This window comes from Danio aesculapii, chromosome 9 (genome assembly GCF_903798145.1).
Source record: "Danio aesculapii chromosome 9, fDanAes4.1, whole genome shotgun sequence".
Taxonomy (NCBI): domain Eukaryota; kingdom Metazoa; phylum Chordata; class Actinopteri; order Cypriniformes; family Danionidae; genus Danio; species Danio aesculapii.
In genome coordinates, this window is record NC_079443.1 from 42,300,312 (window position 1) to 42,319,163 (window position 18,852).

Consider the following 18,852-nt stretch of genomic DNA (forward strand, 5'->3'; position numbering starts at 1 on the left):
TAATTTGCCTCTGGCTTAGTCCCTTTATTTATTATGTCACCACAGCGGAATGAACCACCAACTCATCCAACATGTGTTTTACACAGGGGATGCCCTTTCAGCTGCAATCCAGTACTGGGAAACATCCATACACATTCATTCACACACATACACTGTGGCCAATTTAGATCCAATTTAGTTTATTCAATTCATGTCTTTGGACTGTGGGGAAAATCAGAGCACCTGGAGAAAATCCACTCAAACATGGGGAGAACATGCAAATTCCACACAGAAATGCCAACTGACCCAGCTGAGACTCGAATCAGCAAACTTTTTGCTGTGAGGCGACAGTGCTAACCACTGAGCAACCGTGTTGCCAAATATTATTCAGAATAATACTATTTAGTATGAAATATTAATAATAATAACAATTTTAACCAGCGCCATCATCATTATCAGGGTTACTATTGTTGTTATTATTATTATTATTATTAATATAAAACTTGAATGCGAACATCCATGTTTTTTTTCTCTCTAATTAATTCATTAAACAATACATTTTTGTCATAAAATATCTAATTCTGTAATTTATTAAATCGTTTATTTTAAAATGAACGTTCGATTGCTGAGTAACAATTTTAATTACTTACCAACAACAATTTTCTGTGCTTTTGACTTTAGGCCAAACTTTTTTTTTTTTTTTTTTTTTACTTTTCTTGTTTTTGTTGATAGGAGCCCAACAAACACACTACGTTGCTTCAACGTAACGACCTTCCTAAAACGTTGTACCAACCTCCTAAAAAGGTTGAGGATCTACGTTGTTGCTGAAGGTTGTCACAAGGGTGTCATAATGTTGTCATTTAAACAGCCGTTGCTTTAGGTTGTGCTTATGCGACATGGACGACCACTGGACAACATTTACTCATCATCAATGAATCAGTTTAAATTAAAAAAAAAAACAGACCGTTCGACATCTCATTCAACAACCACCGAGAAGACGCGTGTATTGCTTTATTTCTTCTTGCTAAATAAGTCATCAGTGGTCATTTGTGTAGTCCTGCTGTGTCAAGCTCTGATCTGTCCTCTCTTGTTCACTGCCTATGTTGACTTGTGGCTGCTGTGGATCCATCTCTGAAATTGGTTTCTCTGCTGGATTTCTTTCTCTGACTGTGTTCTCCATACTACGCCTGGCTTTTGGCTGCACTCCACGGGATGCTGTATTCTCCACTCCAGAGCTTCAATGCTTCCAATCTAAACTTTATTTTATACTGTTTGTTTATAATTAGATCTGTACTGTATGTGATAAATATTGTGAAATATATAATAAAAATTTTTGATTATATACATTTATGTGGCATTTTTACACTTGAAGGTTTACATATGCAGTTATCAAATTAAAAAGGAAAAATGAATAAACAATATTTAAGATTATTACTGCTTATCCTATTGATAAACTGCCAGGAAAAACAATACATGTAGTAAGAACGTTGTCTCACGGTTGCTGAATGTCACACGACAACGTTGCTACAGCCTTCTCACGTCTTGCATTTTTATTAATGTAAGTGTGTAAGTGCACGTAAGTGCCGACGTTGCCTTTGAAAAAAATATAACGTTGTACAGACATCGCTACAACATAAATGTGTTTGTTGGGAAAGAGGAGATCCCAGCAAAGAAGGGATAGAGATAGGACAATTGGTTTGGCAAAAGACCACAAAACTGCTATTAAACTGGGTTGACTATAACAGCATCTGTGCCTTGTGTCAGTGCACTTAACCACTAGGCAATATGCAATGATGGGCCATGAATTTAAGACTTTTTGGTAACACTTATGAATAATGGTCCATTAGTTAATGTATTTACTAACACCAAGTATGAAGAATCTTGTAAAGCATTTATTAATCCTAGTTCAACATTAACTAAAGCATAATAAAATGAAAAGTTGTGTTAGTAAATGCATTGCGAGTTAACATAAACTAACGTTATTTAACTTAAATAGCATTAACTAATCTTAACGAAGATGAATATAGTTATAAATGTATTACTAATAGTTTATTCCCATTAGTAAACATTAAATAAAGGACCATTATTTTAAAAAGTGTTACCAACTTTATCACATAACAGCACAAATCATTGCATAACATCAGGAATGTACTAAATAATTGTAATGCTGACTTTAAAGAACACTTACAAACAAGCTGATCTGAATGCTGACTGAACAAAGAAACTCAATCAACTGTCTCACACATTTATACACCAGAACTGGAGAGATGAACAGACCTGCAGCTGATTGGCTGGATTGAAGGCGATGCCGGTTACTTGGTTGTTGTGGCCCTGCAAATTATGAAGCCACTCTTCTGTACGTGTGCTATAGACTTTCACTGAATCTCCAGAGACGCACAACACAAACCTGCAACCACAAGACACACAACTTTAGTCAATGCCTTCACAACTACACAAAAACACTTAATGTGAAGCAAATTTCTACATATGCACACAATTAAACATTTACTGAAAGCAAACCTGACTAATTTAGTTGTTAATTAATATTAAGAATTGAATGTTAATAACTGCTGACAGGTTTTAAGTTATCATCATTCTATAATGGATTGGCTAGCATGAATGAACTATTGCAGTATGTTACAGCATTTATTAATGTTTTAAATGTTGATTAAACTTAAATTGCTAGTTAGTTCCCATTTCACCATGCAATAAATAGTGATAACCACAACTCTGGATTTTAATAAACTATTACTAAGCGGTGACATTAACATTAATAAATGCTGCAGTCCCTTTTATTATTACTTTACAAAAATGTTCCCTAAACTTTAATATTTTACAACAAAGGTTTACAGTTTATTTTATAGCTATACAAATGTGACTGTTTACAAGTAATATTTAACAGTATTAGTTTCTCAATTGCTCTGGCACATTCTTCAAAACAGACTTAATATTCTCTAAACTGTGAGTGTCAACGTCAAAATGGTTTGCTGGAACTTCGGAATATTATTGCACGTCTGCGAAATGTAGTTACTCACTCAAAACATTTCATTCATAGTTCAAAACCTAGTTATCGTGTCAGTAATTTGACCAAGGCCACCAAAACAAAGTGGATCTGTCATTGTGTGAGCCGCACAGCTCAAAATGATTAGTTGTTTACTCAATATGACAGTCAACCATGAAAATTAAGGTTTAAGATAATCTGGCATTTGTTGAGAAGCGTGAATAGTACATAGAAGGAAAATAAATAAATGAACATTTGTATTTATACAGTACATTTATTTGAGTACAAATGTATTTCTGTACATGCAATCTTGCCTGTTCAATTACTGTATTGTACATTTCATTTTTCTTACGTTACCACAAATACACACACACAAAAAAACCTACAAAAAAATCATCCATAATAAAATATTCTTGTTACTGCAGTTCAAGATTGTGAATGTAGTGATTGTGATGCAGACAATCCATATATGATACTAGGCATGGGACGATAACCGTGTCCAAGGTATAACGTGGTTTATAAAAGTCAAGGTTTTAAAACCGTCAAAATGTTCTGCAATACCGTTCCTAAGGTATGCATCAGATATTTTAATTGTTTTTTTTTGTTTTGTTTTTTGAGAACAACAGTATCTTCAGCAGAAAAGATATCCAAAGATGCTGTTTTAAATAGTAAAAAAAATCTGTTTTTGAAACAAATGAAGACATCAGAAGTCAATAATTCATTTAGCCTGACATGTTTAATGTTCCAAAATAATTTAAATGTTTCTCAAAATAAGACGTATTGTGTTTAAAAGGGAAAAAATTTTATAGTTTTAAACCCAGACATTTAAAAAGAACATATTTTAGAGCAGTAATCACAATACCATGATACTTTTATCCAAGGTTATCATACCATCAGATTCTTATACCGGCCCATGCCTATATGCGACCAAACTTAATTGATAAATGAATGCAATAGATAGACGCAAATTTTGCAACAAGAGGTCATTTACCAGTTCAGCAGACACAACAAACAATGTCAATATCAGATATTTATGATGTAAACATGTGCGTATAGAAATGTTTGATAATTGAATAAACAGTTTTGAGTGCGATGGGTTAAATGATGAAAAATGATTAAGTTGTGAAGAGTTTGACAGTTCAAATGAGAATCGACTCTTTAGTTTTGATCAACAAGTCCAATGCAATTACTTTTTGTACAAACTACAGACAATTGTACTTACTGTTTGCACGAATGAGCCAAAGGTTTAATCCCTGATTTGATTGCTTAAATCAATAAGAAATGAAAAATCTGATGTGAACAATAAGCTCATGGTTCAGAGATCTAAACTTGTTTTAAAAAATAAAAATTTCAATTGAGAATTTAGCCAAAGCAAGTGAGAAAAACTGTAATTCATGTATTTTCAATCAATAAGACAATTATTTAGCAGGATTACCCAAATGTACAAGCATTTTAAAGTCTCAAGTTTATTTTAATCTTGGCAACCCTAAGTCCTTTAACAATAATATTACTAAATATTATTATACACATACTACATACACCATGTATTTGCACCGATTACTCAATATAGTTTTAAATTCCGCCATTTTTGAAGTAAAGATTGCTTTCACTTGTGAATCTTTATATTTCGGTAATATAAATTTAGATTGCTGGATCAAAATAGAAGCTGTTAATTATTCTTCAGGCAGCTAGTAAAAAGTAATTATAAAAAAGGGTTAAAACTAAAGTCACCTACAGCTGAAGAATGGATTGATACACTGAACACTATATACATGTCATCTTTTTTTATTAAGAACACAGACTGAATACTTTTTTCTTATTTTGAAGTAAATTAATTGAGTATGTTTCACCAATATGCCCAGATTTTTCTTGAATTGTAACTTGTAAATTTAATATTATGTGTCTAAATACATATCTTATTAAAAGGTAATCTTCTAAAGGATTTGTAGCACACCATGTTATACTGTTTATAGTTGTTGTTGTTAAAGGGACGAAAATACAAAGCATGTGCAAGATCTGTGAGTCTCTTTCTGTATGAGAGATTATGCAAGTTATATATGCATTTTCTTTTGGGAAACTCAAAATATTTTTTTCAAATGTATACAGTGCTCAGCATATATAAGTACACCCCTCACAAATCTCTCTTTTAAATTCATATTTTTAATAGTAAGCTATATATATTATATTGGTGCATTTACATTATATTAGTCAGAACTGAAGCCAAATCTGGAGCTTATATAACAAAATAACTTGAAAACAGTCCAAAAACTAGTACAGCCAAATTTATATGTTCTAGAAAAATATTAAACACACATTTTATAAAGTGGAAAAATTAAGAAAAGCAAAAATTTTTTTTTTAATTTAGTTGAAATTTTGTAGGTTGTAATTGTTTTTGCAATATTTTGCTTGAATTCAATTGTATTATCAAAACTTTTGTATCATCATGTCAAGTATTATCATGTCAATTTCTAAATGTTTGGTGACTAAAATATTATTTGAATAAATATATCTGTTTAATAAATCTGTTTGGATTAAATGCACCAATATACACTGTCTATATTCACTGAGAAATGGATACACATATTCATTTTCAAAATGGGGTGCACTCAATTATACTGAGAACTGTATATAGTGTTAAATTCATACAAAAATAACAGCATGTCAAAAATACTGTAACACCAATCATCACTGATTCATAACAACCTTTTGGAGGATTAATAACACGTTTGCTTCTAAAACAATATGAATCCGTTTTTCCTGCATAAAAAATAAAGTCAGCCATATCTTATTTTAGGAAGGCCCTCTTTTAAAGGGATCATTTTATTCGGATGTCCTTAATATTGTACAGTTTAACGCCAAAGTAAACTTAAAGGCAGTAAACTTGGTCAGATCTGGAATATCTGCCTCGATTATTAAAGACATTTCTTCTAAACCAATACACATGATGTGGGTCTGAAAGAGTGACTAAATGCCGTATAGAAACATATGGAAAAAAACAACAACACCTTAATCAGCTGTTTAAACCATCACTAACCCTCACAACATTAAAAAATCAGAACTTTTCATTCATACAAGTTTAGAAACACAAGTATATCAGAGTTTGCTCATCATACAACACTCCTGCGTTGCCTCCAGCGCGGCCCGGTGTTTATTTCTGACGATAGAGAATACACAGAAACAATAAGTCAGAGTAATTGACTGAATTTAGCGGATACCTGGAGTCATGCGAGATGATAGGAGGTCTAAAGTTTATTTTGCTGCCGCCGCAGCGAACCACGCGGATGTCACTCTTTTCCACCATGTTTTCAGCCTCTCTGCAGATTCACATGATCACATGTGGCCGCTACGCGTCTCTCTTCCTCGTCTGCAGTGACTAGAAACTGCCAGAGCACAGCGACATCACGCGACCGGGCGAATGCTTGCCGTGAGAACACAAAGGTCCCATGATATTGAAATAATACATTTTTTAGATGCAAGTAGAAGTATTGTTAGTATTTTGGACATCTATGGAGCATTTCACAAGACTGTTATAACGTGTTTAGCAGTCATCAGCATCTTAAATTCTTAAAAGTTTTTCATAGGCCTATTTCAATAAAAAAAAATGTATTTAAGGGCCATGAATCCCCCCTCTTTCGGTTCAAGTCCACCTCAAAATATTTTCAAAAAATGCTAAGAGATGGGTGTGAAGCACTGCGAGCAGAGGGAGGAGTGGGCGTGGCCGACAAAGCTGGAGAAAAAGTGGAGCGAACGACGGTTGTCAGTTGACTCACAAAATGAGACAAACCAACACAATCTCACGGCAATTCGTAACTTTTTGATTTAGTGGCTAATTCGTATGCATTCGTACGATCTAATTCGTACGATTTAGTACAATTTGCTCATCCCCCAATAACATTTGGGTTTAGGGGTGGGGTTAGGTGCCACGCCTCCTTTTTAAAATCGTACAATTTCGTACAAATGAACTTGTACGAATTCGTACGAATTAGCCACTAAACTGACAAAACGTAAAATACTTACGTTTTCTCGTGAGATCAGGCTGGACAAACCGTGAGGAGACACATGATTTTATAGTTAACGAAGTTAAAATGCAAAGAAATAAACGGTAAGTAATTTAATGCCCTGCTAAATATGTTATTTGTAATGTCATATAAACCATAGATAACCATAAACACTATAAATGAAGAGGACTTCTCTCCCCCTGAATCCCTGGGTATGAATGCAGACACAGTGGATAGCAGTGCAGCAAGTCTTTTGCCCTATCTATTCCAACCATTAGTCCTGCCGGTAATCTCTATGATTTTAAATATAGGTGAACACAGCAGCACCGATATAGGTAATGTGCCTGAAAGGTAACGATCTCAACTAATAAAAGACAAAGTCCACCATTCTCCAATTCTTGTACAGCTCTACTGACAAAAATGCTTGCTGCAGTGCAAACCAACAGCTTTGCTGTATCGGTCCTGACAGCATCACGGGGAAACACATGCAACAAACCCTGTGGATCATGGAAATAAACACATAACGTTAAGACCGTTCATGAACGGCTAAATACTGCTTGCCGTATGCAGACGGGGTCTCACTCAGTCATTGGGTCTCACAGCTTGGCATGTCTGCCTTAAATAATTAAGAAGCAGGGTGTTCTCATAGGATTAAAAACTCAGCTATGAATAGTAATGAGAAACTAATGCATCATCACATCACTACCTGATTGATGCTATGTCACCGATTTTGATCCCACCCCCAAATTTTTTTTAAACCCAGAAGATGAAATTAGCTGACAAAAGCTCAAAATTGTCCAGTTTTCCCCACAATTAAAGCTGACAGCTGGTAACATTGTCTTAACTGATGATCAACACACACAAATCTGTAATTTTTTTTAAATACTCAAGGGGGTCTTGAACCTTTAACAGTTATATGTATTGATGTAGGTTGTGTATTATATCACCTATGCATCAAATTACAAAAAACGAATCACCGCTTATGCGAGGTGATTGTAATGCAGAGTTTACGAGGAGCAGTAGAGTAAATTCTTCTCTCTTCTGGCTACTATTATCAGTCTTACACAATTTTTTTTTCTGAAAGTCTTGATAACACCATTGTGGAGTTTTTATTTTATTTTAGCAAATAGGTTTGTTAAAAAAATTGTTTATTGTACCCAAGTTTACCCAATTATGACAACTTCTGCTACTGAGAAACCCAGAAAATGTGAAAAGGGTCCATAATGCACACCAAAACAGTGTAAAAACTCATGTTTAGGAGAAATAATACTGAGATAAACATGTAAAGTTTGTCACAGTTTTATACACGTTACCTCATACTTCAGTTTCTCATCAAACCTTGACCAATCCTGCTTTCTAGACATGCCGATCTGACATGCACAAAAATGCACATATCAAAGCCCTTCACCGGGCCTTTAAAGAGACAGTTCACCCAAAAATGAAATTCTGTCAACATTTACTCACCCTTCAATCAGCATAAACAAATGCTGGGTTTCATAAAATCGATTTGTGTTGAGACAACATGAAGAAATTAGGTTAACTTATTAGTTTTTACACATTTAAGTGATTTGAACATAAAACAAATAAGTTGTCTAAAAAAAACTCCACAATTGTGTTGTTTCAGCTCATTTTAAATTAGTATGAACAAACTGCGAATGTCATTTCTGAGTGCTTTTTTTAACGATTTCTATATTCTGCTGAGAACAAAAGAAGATATTTTGAAGAAAGCTGGAAAACTGTAACGACTGACTTCCATAATATTTGTTTTTAGCTTTCTTTAAAATATCTTCTTTTGTCTTCAATAGGAGAAAGATACTCATAAACGTTTGGAACCACTTAAGGATGAGTATATAAAGAGTAAATTTTCTTTTTTTTAACTATCCATTTAATATTATAAAAAAAAAAACAATAAGTTACATACAGTAGTTAGCATATGGGTGTCACGGTGGCACGATGGGTAGCATGACTGCCTCACAGCAAGAAGGTCGCTGGTTTGAGGCCCAGCTGGGTCAGTTGGCATTTTGTGTGGAGTTTGCATGTTCTCCCTGTGTTCGTGTGGGTTTGCTCTGGGTGTTCCAAGTTTCCCCCACAAGTCCAAAGACATGCGCTATAGGTAAACTGAATAAGCTAAAATTGGCCGTAGTGTATGTGACTAAGCCGAAAAGAAAATGAATGAATGTTAGCATATACAGTAAAAACTCTAATATGACAATAAGAATGCATGCACTCGTACTGTTAAATATAGACATAAAATATATTAATTGTTTTGTTTATAAAGAAAATGTACTATGCAATTTAAATGGTAAAATATGGTTAAAATTATTTTGAAACGTAAAATGTAGCTAAATGAAAAATAAAATCAGACAAATTTAGTTAAATATGACCACAGACAATAAAAACGTTCCTTCCTAATCTTTTAAGGCGACACAGTGGCTCAGTGGTTAGAACTGTTGCCTCACAGCAAGGTCACTGGTTCGAGTCCTCGCTGAGCCAGTTGGCATTTCTGAGTGGAGTTTGCATGTTCTCCACACGCATGTTGGTGTGGGTTTCCTCTGGGTGCTCCGGTTTCCCCCACAGTCCAAAGACAAGCGGTGTAGGTGAATTGAATAAACTAAATTGGCCATAGTGTATGTGTGTGTATGGGTGTTTCCCAGTACTGGGTTGTTGCTGGAAGGGCATCCGCTGTGTATGACCAATGCTGGATAAGTTGCCGGTTCATTTCGCGAGGAAAATGAATGAATTAATCCTTTATCTTTCAATTTTATAACATTATATTTGACCAATTTCTTTGGTTAAATTGTGTTCCTAACACCACTCTAAGCAAATAAAAAATAAATAAATAAAAAACATTTTATTCGTAATGATAACTTATGGACAAAAGAAGAAAAAATATATATTTTACATGTGTATACATCTACTGTAAAAAATAGTTTAAAATGTAAAGTAAATATGATAATCATCATTTTTTTAAACAATGTTTGTGATTTTACTGTTATATTTTCTCATTTAAGAATTTAAGTGTTTTGTACAAGATGTAGCCCACATTGAGATACTTTGACTAAAATGTTGTCTAAGTTGAAATCTGAAGTATAACTAAAATAAAATTATTTTTAAGGATAATATAAATACAGTACAATTTAAATATGTAAACAGAAATACTACATTTCTATCTATCTATCTATCTATCTATCTATCTATCTATCTATCTATCTATCTATCTATCTATCTATCTATCTATCTATCTATCTATGCTTGAAGAGATTTACTATGCAAATTAAGCATCACATTTGTCTTGATTTGAAAATGAATTCATCAAAACATTTCTTCAGATTTGTTGTCGTTCACTGTAGGCTATTGTGTTTTTAAAATCGTATAACAGCGTATATCGTCAATTTCTAAATTATGACTAAATATTCTAGATTAGCTACAGATAGTGAGTAGTTTTGATATTACAGGACAATCCTTTCTGAAGATGTGAGTCTGTATAAAATACCCTTCGAGCACACTTGCTGTCAAAGTAGGGGACTTTCCCCTTGTGCTTTTTTCTGCAACGGCGTTTCCGTGTTCGCGAAGTGCTCAACATTTCCTTGAAGAACCCACCTGTTTACGCGTTCAGTCTCTGGATAAGATATCTGACATTCATGCCCTCGAGGACTTCATTCATGAGAGGAAACGGGACCGTTCAACCTCCCTAAGACTTCTAGGAGCATCTGAAGCGTCTCTGGACGGATTTGGTCTGTCGTCTCAGGGCAAAACTCCTAAGGAACTGCTGTTGGGTTAAAAGCGCGGCTGCTGGTTGAGTTGCTTTCAAAACAACTGGTGAAGCAGGAGCATTGAGTGAATTTCTTGGCAGTGTCTCTTAAAAGAGCAACAGGTAACACTTTAGTTTTGGTTTTATATTACTATTAAAGCTATTATTTACTAAATAAAGTTATTACTGATTAATAAAGTTATGATAACTAATAATCTCACGCAATAGCTTTTGTAAAGCTGCTTTGAAACTATAATTATTGTGAAAAGCTCACAAATAAACTTGAATTGAAATGAATTACAAACGAAATAATTCACATTAGTATTTGAATTATTTATGATGATTATATTGCACAAAAGTTTGATTTGTCAACTGTGTAAACTGTAAAATTGTTTTAGGTCTCAGACTGTATGGTAATAACCTACACTGTAAAACATTATATGATCAATTACCCCTGACAGCATATGTTTTAGGTCATTGTAACTTATTAAACTAAGTTAATCATGTTCTAACTTAATTTTCTAAGTAACGCAAGCTGTTTTAAGTCAGGTTAACATGATATAAGTTCAATGGCCTTTCAAGGTTAATTTTATTCAGCTTAAAAATTTAAGGCAACCAAGTTGTTGTTTTTTTTACAGTGTATTAATGCCTCTCATGGCATTGATATAGTTTCCAATGTAACACTTTACAATAAGGTTGTATTAGTTAATGTATTTTCTAACATGAGCAAACAATGAACAATACATTTATTATGGTGTTTATTAATCTTTGTCAATGTTAGTTGTTGGTAATAAAGTTGTGCATTGTTAATTCATGTGTATAATGCTCAGTGCATTAACTAATGTTACATTTTTTATTAATGCATAGGGCTGGCGATATATCAAAAATGTAACCTTGATTATTATTTTCTATATTGAACGATAACAATATATTTCCATATAAGTTGTTAATGCTTCTAGATTTAAAAGAAAACCCCAACAATGACTGAAGCCACAAAAATGAGATTAAATTAAATGGCTTAACGTTTTCGGACGATAAATTTTCGGTGGCCGAAAATTCGATACATCTCTCATATCAACACATTTTTAGATTCCAATTGTTGCACATTTCTGCTGTGTGATTGCCTCTTAGATCAATATAGAGTAAAAAAGACCAGAGGTTATCATTGTTATTGACATCAATTTTATTGCGATTTGATATAATGTCGTTTATTGGCCCAGCCCTAGCATTAGTAAATGTTGAACTATGATTAATAAATTAGTTCATAATTAGTTAATGTTAGTCAGTTAATACATTATCTAACATTAACTAATGAAACCTTATTGTAAAGTTTAACAGATATTGATGGCTCTTTTCTGAACTGTAAATTAGTTGTAAAACAAGGATAATAAACTGTACAATTAATAGAAGCACATAGTCTAAAGGTTTAAAATGTTGTTTACAATTATCTCAGCCAGGGGTGGATTTAGTGATTTGAGGGCCCTAAACAAATCCAACCATGAGGCCAAAAAGTTTTAAAATGCACCTTTTGTACTTCACTTTTTTAAAATATATTTTGCTGTTTTTTCTTATATCACTCTACCTCCTTTTCTAAATTTTATCTTAATGCAAAATAATAATAACATGGAAAGCATCTTGTAACATCTCGTAAAATTTTTGAAATGATTTGGTTTCTTAAAATGAATTTACAACTATAAGTAATAAATGAACTATTTCATTTTAAAACTAAATCTTTACTGATTTAATTGCTTGACTGGTCCAAGATTGAGGGTGGGGGACACAAAATTAAAATTTTTAGACTCCCACTGTACATAATATGATAGAAAACGATGCTATATATAATTTATAGGTATAATTTATACTTCTAGGTATTTATTTGGGGGCCCTCAGATTTCCTGGGGCCCTAAGCGGCTTCTTAGCTTGCGTATTGGTTAAATCCGCCCCTGATCCCAGCATTATAAACACCCTAACACCATTTCAAATGTAAGTATATTGACATATAAAGTAGTACATGAATAACTCATGCATTTCATTAAACCAACTAAAATGTCTTTCAGTGTAACAGTAGTTTCTAATCCAAAAATTACTTTCAGGGATATTTCTCACAACAATCATTTGATGAGTTAAAGGGGATCTGTTATGCAAAAGTCACCTTCATAAGGGGTTTACGCACTTGCTGTGTGACAATAGTGTGTGAATATAGCCAGCTTCTAATGGTAAAAAATGGTAATGGTTCATAATCCCCCTTACTTAAAAACAGTCTGCAAAAACACTTTGATTGACATTCTCGCTTCGTTTGTGTCATCAGAGGGGGAAAGCCCTGCCCATTAGTGATTAGATCTGTCCTTTATTAGCATAGACAGGCCTGAGTGAGAAGCAGCCGTCCGCCATTAGTTTTAGGACAGTACCTGCTAAAGACAATTTCAAAAAGAAGGCTGAGGGCACACTTTCATTTGAATTTAAAGTGACAGACACCGAAAAGGGCAGTATCAAAGAGTAAAAAAATTATGTGTATGGTATTTTGAGCTGAAACTTCACATAGACACTCTATTTAATAATTAAAAATATAACTGTCATGTGATGGACACTGACAATGGAGTTGAGGATCTAAATGAGGATTATTATGAGAATGGTCAGCCAATCCATGGTCAAAACAGGAGCAAAAAGATGCATGCAGGCAATCCAGAGTCATGGTCAATCAACAGGCGAATGGTCAGTACAGGAAGTAAGAAATGTAAACAAACAGAACTAAGCAAGGGTCAAAAACAGCAAGGCAAGCCAAAGGAAACACTTTATAATGTTCACAAAATAGTATAACAAGACTCGTGTGTGTGTCTGTGCTGCTTTTAAAGTCCATGTAATCAGTTCTGAACAGCTTAATTGTGAGTTAGCAATCAGCAGAATACCGGAACAGGTGTGAGTGTATGGTGCATGACAGGAGTTGTAGTCCATATGGTGACAGATTTTTAGTCCTAAGTGAAAGTGAAAGATTCTCAGCGATCTACAAGCCTGGATTGTTACTGGTGATTGTGACAATTATGCAATTTATATGATCACTTATTCTTTTATGTATTTTAATATACGGAGGAGATGAGAACAAGCATTTTACACTGAATGATGATGGAACATTTATACTTCATGCATATTTTAATATTTTATTTAAAAAGAAGCCATTTAAAACAATAAATTGCACACTTTTATTTGCATTTGTTTTGTATAATTATCATCTCTATTTTGCTTTTAGAATTATTATTGAGGAGATTAGGCCAGTTCTGTCATTTCACAAACACGATCGAAAAAGAACTGTGTAATTTTGCACGGTCAACCTAAAAAAAGATTGTAACCTCAACATGACTGTAACCTCAAGAAGGTTAAGGTGGATGATGCTCATGTATGATAGTGGTTTGGTTATTTCTTATCACATAACAAAGAAAGCATTGTTGCTTTGTTATGACTACAATATAGTATGTTTCTTTTCCAGCATCACTATGAGTCAGTGGAAGCAAATTCAGCAACTGGATATTAAGTTCCTCGAACAGGTGGACTATTTTTACGATGACAATTTTCCAATGGAGCTCAGACAAGTACTGGCCAACTGGATTGAAAGCCAGGATTGGTATGTGGTTTATTGATCAGAATTTGCATGTTTATCGAATCTCACTTTCAATTTGCAGCCCTATAACATCATAGAACATGCACAAACAAATTATACATTCATAACACAAATATCACAATGTTAACAAGCTTCTGTAGAATTTACAGTAACTTAATGGTACAGTTTCCCAGCAATTTACTGTAAATCAAACTTACAGCAAAAAACTGTATTAATATTTATAGTACCGTTTGTTTTCCTGTACATGTATTTACAGTATTGTACAGTATATCTTTACGGTAAAATACTGTACACTGAAAAAAATGATTCAAAGATGATTCCTTGGATTTACTAATTTTTCTTTTTAAGTTAAGTCCTTGTAAACAATTTATTTGGGCTGAATTTAAACAAACAGTTAAGTTGAACATTAAATTTAAATTTGTTTGTTTAAACACATTTAATTTGTTTGCAGACATATTTTTTTTCAGTGTATACAGTAGTTTTAGTCTTCTACCCTGTTATATATTTTCATACAATAAAAAATGATCTAAACTTGTAATTCATTTCCATCATTCAAAACAATAGTAAATTACCGTATTTGCTATCATTGGCCAGGTTTCTCATATTTTTTGCTGTTATTTTTTCTCATATTTTGATTCACAGCAAATTAAAAATAATGTTTTAATGGCGCTAGTTTTCTTATATTTCCTACAATGCAACTTTAAAATACAGTAAAATACTGCATAACTGTCATACAGTAAAATACAATTCATTTTACAGTTAAATACCCATTTAACTGCACCACCAAGAAAAAAAATTTGATTGCATTTAGGAATGGGATGATAACCATTTTCAAGGTATACCGCGGGTTGTAAAAGTCAAGGTTTTAAAACCAAACTTTTCTGCTTTACCGTTCCTATGGTATATGTAAGATTTCTTTATTAACGTTTTTACAATAGTATCTTCGGCAGAAAAGATATCCAAAGATGCCACTTTAAATTGTAAAGAAATCTGTGTTTTTGAAACTAACGAAGACAGCAGAAGTCAGTGATTTATTTGAATTATTTAGCCTGACATGTTTACTGCACAATTTTTTAAAAATCTTTCTCAAAATAAAATATATTGTGTTCAAAGGTTAGATTAGATTAGATTAGATTCAACTTTATTGTCATTACACATGTACACGTACAAGGCAACGAAATGCAGTAGAGGGAAGGGGAAAGGGGAAAAAGCTTTAGTTTAAAAGCTTTTTTAAAAATTTAAGCTTTTTAAAAAGACATATTTTAGAGCAGTAATCACAATACCATGAAACCGTCATTATTTATCAATTTTTGTCATACCGTCAGAATCTTACACCGGCCCATGCCAAATTGCATTTCTTAACTCCTAATGGCGCTAGTTGCATTTTTTTCATCACATCTCATAATTTCTAAAGTATCAACCTCTACCAAATGGTTGATATGTCTGTAAAAATACCTGAATTAATACAAATACTATGACAAATCTGAAAATATGAAGTAAGTAAGATGAATATGAAGTAAGACCAATTTATTTTAAACTAAAATGAATACTAAATTTCAAAATACTAAATCATCTTTATTTTTTGAAGTATGCAATAAAATATTTCAGATTCTCATTTAACATATTATCTTGCTGTTTACATTTACAATAAAACCAAAATCAAGTGTAAAAGTGCGACAGGATTAAGTTTGTTTGATTTCTTGTGTAACCAACAATGCTGTGTAGTGTAAACCATTATTTAAAACAGTCAAAATATGGTCAACCATTTGGTTAAGCAGGCATATGTCAATGCAAAAGTCAATACTTCGTCTAAAGCGTTTCTGTCTTTATCGACTCAGGGAAACGGCATCAAACCATGAATCTATGGCTACTGTACTCTTCAACAACTTCCTCATTCAGCTGGAGAGACAGTGCTCTCAGGAGCAGAACTTTCTTCACAGACACAACCTGAAGAGAATATTTCATCAGATACAGGTAACATATGCCTAAACACATCTTATACACAACTGAGCGCCGCATCCTTTGATGAAAGCTGTTTTTGTTTGCACCCTGAATGAGCGTGGCCTATCAAAAGCAGTGTTTCGGACAGTGATGCCACCGTGTGTATTTTTAGACCCAGGCTCTGGGTGTACTTGACAAAGAGAAGTGAGAGGAAAGCAAAGCGCATATAATGTCCTTGTGAACGACACCGTGACTGTTTATCTGACGAATGCACAAATGAATGCATTTGATTACTTATAGAAAATACAATTAATTTAAATGTATATTTCACTCCCAAAATTTTTATTTACTCATTATTTACATTCCCTCAAGTGGATCCAAAATGTCTTTCTTTATGTCAAACACAAGATATTTTGAAGAAAGCTGAAAACCTTAATCCATTGACTTCCATAGTCAATACTATGGAATAACAATACTATACTAAATACTATACTAAAACAAATACTATTTAAATCAATGGTTACCAGTTTTCAACATATTTCTAAGTATCTTTTTTGTGTTGAACAGAAGAAAAAAACTCATAAAGGTTTGAAACAAGTAAAGAGTTAAAAAAAAGCCTTATTCTTGGGGGATCTATCCCTTTAATACTGAGATTAACAGTGCTAGTCAACAAGCTAATAACAGTCTCTGTTGTAATTTATACATGATGTTCAGTTAGTGGGAATAATTTTACGGGCTGTTTTGAATGGTGTAGTGTAAGTGGGAGCTGCTAAACTTCATTGACTTGGGTGGAAACAGTCCTGACCAATATTTAGTACTGAGGCCACCGATTTCACATCGAGTTTGCCACATGTAGTCAGGAAGCATATTTATGAGCAGTCTGTAAACAATGGCTGACATGAAACATACAATTTTGATATGCCACCTGTAGTGACAGCAGTACAAAGTTGTTGATAGTTCATGTCAATGTTGTTGGGTTTTAATTAGTTACAAAGTTATTTATTACTGTAATTAAATTACCTTTCTTTTAAGGGATTACTTTTGATTACAGGTAATGCAATTACAGTTACTTATAATGTGCTTGCCGGGCGACACGGTGGCTCAGTGGTTAGCACTGTCGCCTCCCCGGCTCGGTCAGTTGGAGTTTCTGTGTGGAGTTTGCATGTTCTCCCCGTGTTCGTGTGGGTTTTCTCCGGGTGCTCCGGTTTCCCCCACAGTACAAAGAAGTAGTATAGGTGAATTGAATAAGCTATAATAACTCAATTTAGAGAAGCAGATTGGTTGTATTTTTATTATACAAGTATATTTTGCAGAACTATGGACAGGGGTGGATTTAACCAATAAGCGAGGTAAGCAGCCGCTTAGGGCCGCAGAAAATCTGTGGGCCTCCAATAAATATCTAGAAGTATAAATTATGCCTATAAACTATATATAACATTGTTTTCTATCATATTTTGAATGGTGAGACTCAAACAAATACAATTTTAACGTAATTAAATAAAAGGTAATATAAAATAAAATATAATATTATTAAGCAGTGTGGTGGCTCAGTGGTTAGCGCTGTCGCCTCACAGCAAGAAGGTCACCGGTTCAAGCCTCGGTTGGGTCAGTTGGTATTTCTGTGTGGAGTCTGCATGTTCTCCATGTGTTTGCGTGGGTTTCCTCCAGGTGCTCCGGTTTCTTCCACAGTCCAAAGACATGCCCTATAGGTGAATTACTGTAGGTAAGCTAAATTGTCCGTAGAGTATGTGTGTGAATGAGAGTGTATGGGTGTTTCCCAGTACTGGGTTGCAGCTGGAAGGTCATCCGCTGCATAAAATATATACTGGAGAAGTTGGCGGTTCATTCCACTGTGCCGACTCCTGATGAATACATCATTTGAGTGATATAAAAAACAGCTAAATAAATAAATACAAGTAAAGGGTGCATTTTTTGGCTGTCCATAACTGGAATTGCTTAGGACCCCCAAATCACTAAATCCGCCTATGACTATGGAAGATTGCATTCATCAGGATGATTGCATACGCTTGAGAAAAAAAAATAGTTGAGTGAGTTATTAGTTGGAAAAAACTGTCAGAACTCAGAAACCGACCATAAAAAACTGATTTTTAGTTAACTAAAGAATGTTATATTTATTCAGCAATTGTCAAAAATTGTTTAACAAAATATGTTCAACAATATATGCCTAAAAACAATGAAATAGGAAACTTGTTGTCTACAGTGTCGGGCAATAACGCGTTACTAGTAATGCATTACTGTAACGCTATTACTTTTGATAGTAATACTGTAACACGTTACTTTTTAAATATATTAACTCAGAATACACACGAAGTACACCAAGTGTACGCGCAAGATAGACTGAAAAACTATTAATGTTACTATTATTAATTACTAATACTACTATGTTTGTTGTTTCAAATGAATAAGCACACCTTTGTTATCTGTATAACAAAATGTATTAGTTTAGTTAGGGTATGGGTTTGTGTTTGTTGTATATTGTCATTAGTTTTCATACTCAAGCTGTGAAGGAAATGTTTAAGGGATAAATACAAACTTTTATGATGCTGAA

At 33.6% G+C, this 18,852-nt stretch overlaps 2 protein-coding genes across 4 annotated transcripts in view; one reads left to right on the top strand and one right to left on the bottom strand.

The window, feature by feature from the left end:
* The window catches only part of wdr75 (WD repeat domain 75), a 39,439-nt gene extending 33,105 nt beyond the window's left edge, over positions 1 to 6,334 (bottom strand). Inside the window, exons 1-2 of the mRNA XM_056465743.1 lie at positions 6,196 to 6,334; positions 2,257 to 2,386 (exon numbers count right to left, since the gene is read on the bottom strand). Of these exons, the coding sequence (XP_056321718.1) occupies positions 2,257 to 2,386; positions 6,196 to 6,281 (216 nt within the window). The 5' untranslated portion in view covers positions 6,282 to 6,334. The remainder of the gene's footprint in view (positions 1 to 2,256; positions 2,387 to 6,195) is intronic.
* Positions 6,335 to 10,561: 4,227 nt separating this feature from the next.
* The window catches only part of stat4 (signal transducer and activator of transcription 4), a 42,802-nt gene continuing 34,511 nt past the window's right edge, over positions 10,562 to 18,852 (top strand). For all 3 annotated transcript variants that reach the window (XM_056465745.1, XM_056465747.1, XM_056465746.1), the window contains exons 1-3: positions 10,562 to 10,852; positions 14,211 to 14,345; positions 16,181 to 16,316. In XM_056465745.1, coding sequence (XP_056321720.1) covers positions 14,218 to 14,345; positions 16,181 to 16,316 — 264 coding nt within the window. In that variant the 5' untranslated portion in view covers positions 10,562 to 10,852; positions 14,211 to 14,217. The remainder of the gene's footprint in view (positions 10,853 to 14,210; positions 14,346 to 16,180; positions 16,317 to 18,852) is intronic.